General features: G+C 30.2%; 1 protein-coding gene across 4 annotated transcripts in view; it reads right to left on the bottom strand.

Moving 5' to 3' along the window:
* Window positions 1-606: 606 nt before the first annotated feature.
* Window positions 607-11460, bottom strand: part of LOC107455829 (uncharacterized protein CG3556) — a 33387-nt gene continuing 22533 nt past the window's right edge. For 2 of the 4 annotated variants that reach the window (XM_043051529.3, XM_043051524.3), the window contains 3 exons: window positions 6968-7139; window positions 4293-4432; window positions 607-770 (listed from right to left, as the gene is read on the bottom strand). In XM_043051529.3, the coding sequence (XP_042907463.2) occupies window positions 703-770; window positions 4293-4432; window positions 6968-7139 (380 nt within the window). In that variant the 3' untranslated portion in view covers window positions 607-702. The remainder of the gene's footprint in view (window positions 771-4292; window positions 4433-6967; window positions 7140-11460) is intronic. The other 2 variants (XM_087151052.1, XM_087151053.1) reach the window with 1 other exon arrangement.

The following is an 11460-nucleotide window of genomic DNA, read 5'->3' as shown; positions in this document are numbered from 1 at the left end:
CCGAAACAAAATTCGTTTTAACGAAATGATTCCCATTTTTAAAAGAGCGAAAAATCTTGGTCTGGAAGAAACAGCAAATTCCATTGGAAAGATCCCGTCAAATCAATTATCAGTAAGGCACAAGCAAACAGTCACAAATTACAAATTCTTCTTCAGAACTTTAAAGTGGAACTCAGATTCAAACGCTTTACTCTACATCTCTTTGATCCGACCCATCCTATCTTACTCATCTCCAGGTTGGTGTAACATCTCCCAATCACACTTAAAGAAACTGAAAAGATGTCAGAATAAAATACTCCGAAAAATAACACTTTTCCGAAATAAGAACATACATCGCGATCTCTATAACGATTTTTTAGATTCATCATATTGCACAGCTTAATTGCAAATTTTTCGTAAAAGACATAAGATGTGATACCGCAGAATTTAATAAAATTTTTGCATTTGCACGCTTAAAAGAAGACATAAACTTTAAAAACAAAATTATTTTTTTAAAAAAAGTTTTGGTTTTATTCCTAAAAGAACTAATCGGTAAAATTTAAATTTTGAATTGTCGTCAAAGATTAACAAATAATTTGGGCCCACCATGTATATTAACTGAACTTATTGCAATCAGAAATGACTTTTTAATATATTTCTTTACAATATAAGTACAATTTTGCTAGTTAAAGTAAAAATAAATCATTGTGAGATTTTCTTATTTCAGAAATGAGCTTTCTTGTACCACATGACGAGATGCTCTTTATCCTGCATAACAAGTTGATCTGGACCTACAAAAAGAAAAGAAAATAAATAATACATTTCTAGAAGTTTATAAAATATTGATTCTTTTTGTAAACCTAACACAATGGTGGTAAATTAAATCCATAATCTTCCAGACAAATAAAGTATTATGAAACACAGAGTGCTATGAGGCTTATACATAATATAAGAATAGTAACAAAATTAAATGTATTTTAATAATTTTGTATAACCACTATAATTAATATTTCTGAATAAACAAGAGTAGTCACGAACTTGCTACTAGGTTGAAGTTAAATTCTCTGGTTATTATTAATTGACATCCTGTTCTTCGAATTGGATAACTACCTGAACTTAAGCTTTATGAGACATTCGGCCCTTTTCCTGTTCATCTATAGCAGGGGTTTCCAACTGGCGGCCCGGGGGCTGCATCCAGCCCGCGAAGCTTTTTTTTGTGGCCCGCGAACTAAAATATATTAGTTATCATTTTTTTTACGGACAATTTTCATAAAAAATCTGTATGGGTTTAAAATACTTTTCTCGTTAATAGAAACCTAATTTCTTCGTTTCTATGAAATTTAACATACCAACAGTGCAAAAAAAATTTATTTCTCGGTGGTTTTTGCATCCAAGAAAATATTTATTCAAACACAAAAATAATCGTGTATGTTGCTCTTTTTCATTTAATTTTTTTGTATTTCGTGAATATAATTCAGTGTGTGTGTATCAGAAATTTTCTCGAAGAAATTCTCCCATTTAACTTTTTGAAACCACTCATTTTGGACGAAAATATTCACACACAGATTTGTAAATTTTAAATTTAAAATGTAACTATCTATTCTCTGGGGGTTGCAGCAGACAAACCTAAATTTTCTCATTAAACATTTTGTGTGGTATTATGCAAGTTTTAATACCAACCTTTTTAAAGCTATATATCTTAACAATTCGATATCTGTTGCACATTAATTGTTTAATACATAGGTACACATTAAAGTTATTGTAGCCCGAATTTTTATTATTTATTTAATATTTTTTTAAATATTATTTATAACAATTAAGTATTTTTAAAAATCTACATTTTATTTTAATTTGTAATTCAATACTTTTGCTTTGTACAGCTTAAAAATCTGACACTAATATTTAATGTTTCTTCAAACATAAAAAGAGTCCTACATTAAATTTTGATAAAGTTGCGGCCCGCCATTTGATGTAAGTTGGAAACCCCTGATCTGTAGCTTGATCTTGATGGAGTTACAGTGAGGTTATGAATTGCAAATGAAGAGAATCACTGAATCCGGTAAAAGCAATTATTATGTCCTAAGCGTTCTTTTATAAGAAAAAGGGGGTAAAATTAATGTTTCAATATTAAGATTTATTTCGAAAAACAAAACCAGATAGTTCCATTCACTACTGCTTATTAACTACAATAATATTTAATTAAATTTTAAACTTAATTTTTTTGCAATTTTAAATGAGAAGTGATAGTTATAAGAGAGATGTTATATGACATATTTTAAATTTGTGTTTTTCATCACAAGACCACTTTTCGTTTCTAGGCATTAGTGTGTTAATGATGCTGAAATATTTTTTTTATCTATTTAATATCGTATTTTCTCCCACCCTATGGCTTCACCTTAGTATAACACGTTTTTAGTAGATCAGCCCAAGAACGATCTAATGAAAATTTTCTAGCCGAGGGTCTAAAATACCCCCTTCCCTCTGTCCAAATCTCAGAATACTACCTCAAACAGTTCTGGTCTTATGAGAGAGATATATAGACTAACCCTTCTTTTTATTATTACAGATGACTTTCCCGTGCACAGACAGGAGTTTAAAGTTATCGCTGTTTTATAAGCAGATAAGCTAAAACCTTCAACTATGTTTTTATTTGACCAATAATCTATTATTTATTTAATATTTTTGGTTAATTTTATGAAATTATTTAAGTAAAGTGCCTGTGAAAAAGGAAATAGAATTTAAATAAATCTATATACTTTCCAATAGAGTGACGCAGTTGGTTTGTCGTCGGCCTTCTTTACCCAAGTCTAGGGGTTCGATCCCCGGCCCAGACACCGGATTTTCGGGATGCAGAAAATCCTCAGCGGCTATGTCGTACAATTATGCGGCATGTAAAAGATACCTAGAGTGCCTTATTGGCTCATGTCATTTCCGGCAAAAGTAAATTCCTAGTGCACTTTAGCATCTAAAATAGAGTCTTGGCGCTGCCATCTTGTGTGGCAGAAACTAGATATCCAAATTAACATGGCCAACGGTATCTCACGCACTGTGGTGGTCCTGAAAGAGTGGATACCACTTCTGGAGAACGCACTAGGTCTGCTCATCGGGAAGACTGATTGTGCAGCTCATTGGAAGAAAAAAAACTTTCCAATAACATTATAATGTTCGAATAAAATACGAAAAGGATTTACGAAAAGAATATCACAAATTTTTGCATCAGTATTTATCGTCAAATTTTTCAACTCAAAATAAAATAACCAAATCCCAGAATAATGATACATTTTTCTCTGATAACCATTCTTATAGTTTATAATAGTTCTTTCTCGAAAGCTATAATTCACCTAATTTTATTTAACTACAACTCAAGCATACAACAAAAACTACTAAACTAAAAACAGCTGCAGACCAGTGAATTCAGCTGCCTTACATAAAAATAAATTTTAAGACTGTTTTTGATTACAAAAAATGTTTATTTGGTTGGTATATTAACAGTTGCTACTTATGAACTTTATTTTTAAAGTCAGGATTCCGCTAAAAAAAGTTCTGTCATTTAGGGGTACTGTAACAAAAAAAAAAAAGCCACGTCAAATTTTGTAAAGACTCTTCTACCCGTTATCGTTTAAAACTATCTTCTAGAAAATGAATCGTGAATTTATTCGTAGTGTAATTTTACTGGTGTCGATCTACTAAATAGCATCGGAAGTTATTTGCGGCTTGAAATGTGGCAACTGATTTGGGACGGAGCGAGTATTAAAAATCATCCTTATTTAGTTGCTTAATTAAATGAAACAGTTTATGAGAACAAAGGAGGAAATATACAATGAGGTCTATACTCCGTTGCAAGTTAAGGAAAAAACCATAGCGGCATAGGATTTAAGAAATCATCAGCGACTACATATAGTTCCGTTTTACTTCGTTGTCTGTTGGCATCTCTGGAGTATTAAAGTAGTCATTAAATCGAAAGCTTATAAGACACGCCATTTTGTAGTTAATTCGTCGCGTTGAGCCTTCTAAAAAGTTGGCAAAATTTACATAAAATCTGCATATTTAACTTAGTAGTTCTTTATCGCTTTTTAAATTTTTTTGTCTAATTCGGGGCAGTTGGCATCTCCGGAGTAGTAAATAAACGAAGTAGTCAGTAAAATCGAAAGCTTATTAGACACGCCATTTTGTAATTATTTCGTCGCGTTGAGCCTTCTAAAAAGTGTGCAAAATTAACATATCAACTGCATATTTAACTTGCATATTTAACTTCTCAGAAGACATCTCCAAAGAAGTAAATTAGTGTATATTGTAGTTCATGAACGACTTACTCAAATTGTAGTGGTTAAGAGTTGCATTATCATTTTCTCGGCCTTGATAAAGCATCCAGAAATAGCCTCTTTCAGGATCATTAATCGTTTTATCAATTTGATACACATACATCATACCTGAAATCTTTTTGTATATAAAACTGCAAAGAAATTGATACAAAAATTAATATTCAGCAGAAATACCTTACACTAATTTATGCATGTTTGTTAAAAGCATAGATATCGACCAAGATGAAAAAAATAATTATGGTAAACGAAACACATTAATAAACATGAAATGGTTTTAAGTGGTGACGAAAATGGATAAATAAAAAAAAAAATTATGCGTCTCTTCACTACCACTGGGAAAAATCTTCTGATAGTTCGATTTAATATATTTTTAGAAACCGGGTCTTTTTTTTTCTTTTTTGATGTCTTCTGTGATTTTTCATGATTTCCTCCATTATAAACAGTTAAAAAAGTTCCACAAACAGTTAAAAAACGTATATTTTTGCAGCTGTATATTAGCATTGCGGATGGATTACACATGTATTAAAGTGTTACTAAATAGTGGTAGTGATGAGTAATTTATATCTCCAAACTAAATATAAAAATGATATGTTCTTACGACCAGTACTTATAGTCTTTACCGAAAATTGGCAGCCTTGGTTAGTAAATTCCACCCTGCAATCTCGCCAGCAAGTATTTAATCCAAATATATGAACGTACGGTCAAATACAAAAACAACAACAAAAAAAATGTACGGCCCGAAGGCCATACATTGCCGGCCACTACTTTAATTAAAAGTAATTTAAAATAATTACTAATAATATTTTTTACAATCTCTTTTTCATAATTAAATTGTAGAAAAGGAGGCCTTGTAGAATAAAAATTTCGAAATCAATAATAGCCCATGGAAGAAAAACGTATACCCTTCAACTGCAACGGTTTCCCTAAGAACTGTGAAAAGTTATTTGGCAATAATTTATGATTTCTATAAATAAATTCTATTAATAAATTCAGACAAAAATATATACATTTAACATCAGTAATATATTTTGGGGGACAAAAATAAAATATCACTAGAAAAAATTCTACGTAATAATGGTTAAAAAGTAACAATGCTGTTATTTTCTACCACCGGAAGGAATTAGAAGTGGTACTTGAAAAAAAAATCAACGATTAAAAATATAAAGAGTATTGATTATATAGATAAGATTGAACGGCTCACGGGGCAAAAATAAGTGGACCAGAATTTGAAGTTCGAAAAGAACAATAGGTTTAATAAATTTGTTTACGTAGTTAGAATGTAGTGGTGGACAAAATCATTCAAAAATAAATTTATCAAATCCATAATTAAGTGCGAAATCATAAATTATCCCACATGCAGCAGAAAAGAACGTCACAATGATGCAGCTGGGTGATACTGCTGAATTTGAACCGGCTACCTCCAAAATTTAGAAACCTAATTTTAACATATTTTATCAGTGATGGTAATGTTTTATGCTTTATATCACTGGGAAACAACCTTAAAATCTTATTAAATTTACTTTAATTGACTAAATAATTCTCGGGCACATAATTACCGAAATTTTACTTCATAGATATTTAAAAGTAAGGCGTTTTAATTAAAATAAAACATAAATATTTAGAATTATGACAGTAAAAAACAGATTACGAAATTGTAAGAAGTTTCAAGCATTAATTAATTTTACTTTTGCAGTTCAGGATTTTAATAATTTTTTTAATTTATTTTATTCACTTTTTTTTACCTTCTAAATTTTTGTCCGCTTTTTTTTCGAAGATACGTAACTGATTTAAAAGTTCCTAAAGAACAGAATAAATATATTGTGTTTTTATTCACATCAAGATATGTTCTTGCAGATAATTTTCAAATTCCTCAGTTGGCATTTTTTGCGTTTTCTGGGGTAACAAAAAAAATCAAGTTTTCTCTTTTTGTGTTTTATGAGAATTCTTGTGAGTTACAATCACACAAGCTGATATTTTACTACAATTGTTAAATTTGTTTAATCAGATAAGATGGAGAAAAAAAATCTCAAAAAATAGAAAAAAATTATGAAACTAAATTACAATTGTAAATAAACAGTTCCTTTTGAGAAAAGAGATATTTTCATAAAGATTATAACATGAGACAAATTTCGTCGAAAAAGACGCTTCTATTGATGTCTTCAAAATTACAACGACAACTGTTGCCAAAAGCAGCAGGCAATACATCATTTAGATTGCTTACAGTAACCTGATTGGTTGAGTCTATCATCGTTGGTGTTATTGATTAATTATTATTTTAGGTTTACAATATTTGGCTTAAAATATGCCTTATTCCCTGTGCTGCTATTTTATATTACTTTCAAAAAATATATTACATAAAAAAGGAGTTACAAAAAAGAAACCCGGAATGCTAGTTACATGCGAAAAATTATGTTTTTGTAGTAAGAAGTTTATGATACTCCGTGACGTCACAGTCTGAAATTGAAAACGTGGAGCAGCAAGAGTTTCTTCAAAGGAGTGACTCTTCTGTTTTCTCAGAGCATTTGGCCAGTAAAAAAAGGTGATTAATTAATGCCCGTATAGTTTAGAGATAATAAACATTTTTAAAACATTAAAATGGACTAAGTTTTTATCCCTTCGCCCCTCGAAGAGGTAAACAGAATAGGGACAGAACTTAAAATACTTACGTGTATTTTGGATCTTCTGTTTCAGCTAGTTTCATCACTTCATAAGCCGTGTAGTTCTCTGGAACTCTGAGGGAAATAGTATGGATCACATCTTTTTCGTCTCCCACGTAAAGTGAAAACCGAACACGCATTTTTGGACCTGTGTAGTCGTTTGCTTTAGAAGCTTGGTTATCTGGAAGATTTTAAATTGGTTAAAATAGAAACATTAATATGACACTGGAATTTTTCATTTCCATTTACGAAATTTATTGAAAGAAAACAATTTAGCGATACAAGGTTAAGAGGTATAGTAGTTGGACAAAAATATGCTAACATTTCTGTACTAACTCTATGTATATAATCCTTCTTTTAACAGCAACTCTTTTGAAAGATTTTACCTAACAAAACTGTAGTCACAAATTCAAAGATGCTTTTACAATATGAATCGACATAAAATAAGAGAGGAGGCATTTTTAATGCTTGAATACCAGCAATTTCAAAATAAATCAATGACATTGGGAATTCAATAAATATTGCTTTTTAATTATAGTGGTAATTACGGGTGGTTACCCAGAGATGCCAACTGGTTCGGACGCGCCATAGTAATGTAAAAAACGGTAAACAATTACAAACTAAAATTTGCAAATATTGTACTAATTTTGCTTACTTTTTAAGCGGTGTGTCATGAACAGAGATGCCAACTTGCTCCGGACAGCAGATATATATTTTAAAGTGGTAGTTTATCAATTGTAATTCTTGGTTTAATAAATTAAATTTAGTAGATTTTTATTTACCACTATTTCTAAATAATTCGCAGGCTTATATAATCCATCATTTTTAGTACTTATGTCATGCTATAGTTTAAGGGGGTTCGGTACCTCCTATGTTGACTATGTTAAAATGGCATATTTCGATGTACCTTTTCAAAAAAAGTATCGTAGTTAGAGCTTTGAAATTTTTTTTGTGTATGTAATAGATATTCTAGATTATACTGAAGTGAACTTTTTTTAATTTAGTGAATTAAAAGAAATTAAAAAAAAATAAATTACATAGCATGTCAGAAAATTTTGAAAGCTTCACATTTTCATCCGAAAATTTTGAATTAAAAAAAATATTAAGTTTCTCTTAAAAAACTGCTCACTTCAGCACAAACTACAGTACTAAAGGAACTTTTTAAATCAAATATCAAAGTGTTGTGATCAATAGTTTTCAAGAAAAGGTACATCGAAGCAAAAAAAACATAGTTTTGAGTTATTTGCATTTAAAGCGTAAATATTAGACTACCAACAATATTTAAAATTTAAATTCAAAAATCAAATTGTTTCTAAGTTATAAATCTCGTACTGCTTACATTTCAAACAAATTACTCTTAAATGTTTCTTTTATTTGATTGAAAAATAGGTTTTTATACTATACTCTCCTCACTTTTCGAGCGAATAAAAAGCCCTTAAAATGATCAAACTGAATGCGATAATTATAAAATTGTATAATTCATAAATCACCCATAAATTTTATTCATGAAAATTGAATATTCAAGTCTTTACCAAGATGTTTTGTTTAAATTTAAATGAGTTAAAAGTATTTTTGTTAAAAAAAATAACTATATTACAAAAAAAATCTAAGAAAATGCATATTTCAAGATAAACATTCTAAACACAGAAATAATTAACAAAGAACTGTAAATAAGAATTTACTTCAAAATTAGAAATATTATGTAAAGAACATTTAAAAAAAATCAAAATGATGTAACTAGAAATTAGGGAGAAAAAAAAAATCCGGTCTAAGGTAAATTTGAATAATGTAAACGAAATTCCTAATCTATGCCGGTAATGACAGCTTCAAAACAATCCTGGTCCATAAGCAATGTTTTTTTGCATTTCAGTACTTTATTTTCTTCTCTTTTACGTAAGTGAACAAAATCGTAATGAAGAATAAAAGAAACGTAAAAAAACAAAACAAAAGAACAAAACAAAAATAGACTTAATAAATCAAACTAATGTAAATCTCAGTTTTATATTCAAAATTCTCGAAAATCGCATGGAAATAAAGAACAAACAAATAATCCAGTTAAAGTTACAATCAACTAAAGATATTGTGAAGTTGAAATTATAAAAATTTTTTTAATGACTTGGTAATAGCACATACAAAAAATAATGGACATTATAATGTTTACGAAATCGTCTGTCAAAAGTGGGCGTGGCATGGGTGTTTTCGGTTTGTTTACATTTTTTAAATTAAGTTTAAGTGCACTTCTACGTGGATTTCAAACAAAAGCAATATATCGTTAGAAAGCTAATAGTTTCTAGTTTAATTATTGATCAAAATCTCAAATTCGAATTTTTGAAGGTTTTTAGGTACTGAACCCCCTTAAAAAAAAAAAGCAAATGTAGTCAAATATTTGCAGCTTTTACTATGTAGTTATTTACGGTTTTTTAAAATATTTTGGCGTGTCCGGAGCAATTGGCATCTTTGCATAACTGACCTGGAGCTAAATGACGAATGATATAAACTTTCGGTTTATTTAGAAATAGTGGTAGATAAAAACCTAAGAAATTGAATTTATTAGACCAAGAATCATAAGTTAATAAACTACCACTCGAAAATATTTATTTGCCTTCCGGAGCAAGGTGGCAAGTCTGGTTACCTATAGTGGTATTAAATTAAAGGAAAATAAGCTTTTAACTTCCTACAATTGTTTTGATTAATTGTAAAGTTTGCATGAATAAAAAGAACACCATTTCTGAAAGTTTCATTCGAGATCTTTCGAATAGTACCAAGGGTTTTGCTAAGTAAGCTCTTCCAAGATATTTGCTGGAAAAAAGAAATAATGTTTACATTGAGTTAGTGTAGAAGTGTTTCCGAAATTTTGTCCAACCCCTCTACCTCAGCAGAAAGTTGTCTTCTCACAAAAAAACTTTAAAATGTTATCGAGCCATCCACGAACGACAAACCGTATTTAATTTATATTAGATGTCAATAGCTGGTTAAACTCAACTTATGATTGGGAAAAATCATACTGGTTTTGATGTTTTTGTCTTTTCACGTTATCTATTAATCAGTTTTGATTCACTTAAATATAAATTGGCGTCAAGGTTTTTAAAAAAGCAGATTAAGTGTTTTTATAGAGGAATAACTTTAAACTTTGAATAGAAGTCTATTCAAAGTTTAAAGAGAATCTTTTTCAACTGCACAGACCTTAATCTACTGCCTAAACAAGTTCGGGCACTCTTCAGTTTTTATCTGAAATTAATAAGCAAAATAAATTTTTTAATGGATTATTGAAAAAAAGTGCTTATGTCATCTACACGTTGAATGATTATTATATCAAAGAATAAATAAATCTTTATTTAATGATTTATTAAACCTTTATTTTGATTGCTTTTTTTATGCAATCGAAAACTAATAAGCCTTTCTAAATTTGTGTACTTTTCTACTTTAATCACATAAACTTAGGATAATATATCTGAATCAAATTAAATATATTTTTCTTTTAGTGTAACGTTTATTTATACATCGTTTTTAAGGAAGAACTGAACCTCTAGGCAGGGGTGAAAGCGAGACGGAAAAGAGAAAAGGCTGGTAGTAAAAACATTTCAGTTATAGTTAGTTTTCGGGAGGAGTTTACTTATTCTTTTTTTAAACTATTCTACAAAATCTATTTTATCTTGGAAAAAAACCAGATTAATATATAGATAGGATATGTTAAAATCTTAAAGAAATCTTGATAGTTACAGATAGGAGAGGGTATATCTTTTGATTGTGCCGATCTCGAATTCAGGCAATCCGGCTTACATCCTGAAATGCTAATGCCGGCTTTTGAAGGAGGCTTCTCCTCAAGTCATGGTGCTTCACGATCCTGATATTTCATTCAAAGGTGATGCTCTACTGATGTCCTCTTCTCCCTTGTGATGCCGGTTATGTTGAATTCATGCTGATTATCCTGAACTTTACAAGGTGAGTGATACTGATTTTGATCTCGTCAGATTCTGGAGTAGGAAGCGATAATACTGTCAACTAGCCATTTTGATGTCTGGATTTTGAGCCCGCCATTTTGTTTTTTCTATTCATGCCGTATCATAAAGCAGCTCGTGGTGGAAAGGTCTCATTCTCTGGTCGTAATTCACCGTCGCATTGCAAAGAATCCACGTCATTAGAAGAAATCATTGCTATCTGTGGGATATCAAAAAAATACTTTCCACCAGTTGAACATGAACATATTGACGATCTCGTAGAGTTTTACACTCAGTTTGATACAGAGGAGCTGATTCGTTTAGATAAATTATTTAGCAAACTGCTCATTCAAATAAGATCAAGTTACCCTGGAGACTACGAATACAATTACTTCCTAAAACTGACAAATGCAGCTTATCACGTCAGATGGAAGAGGAAAATTCAAGCAGAAGAAAACAAGGAAATGAATAAAAAATCCATCCAAGTCGAATCAATAATGACTGAAACTAATCCAAGCACTGGCGACATAACCTTGGAAAATAAAGATGAAAACCTGAATACAA

Source organism: Parasteatoda tepidariorum, chromosome 9 (assembly GCF_982258835.1).
Source record: "Parasteatoda tepidariorum strain Cologne lab strain chromosome 9, Ptep-v5.0, whole genome shotgun sequence".
Taxonomy (NCBI): domain Eukaryota; kingdom Metazoa; phylum Arthropoda; class Arachnida; order Araneae; family Theridiidae; genus Parasteatoda; species Parasteatoda tepidariorum.
Note: the sequence above shows the minus strand (reverse complement) of the source record. Positions and strands in the feature narration are given on the sequence as shown.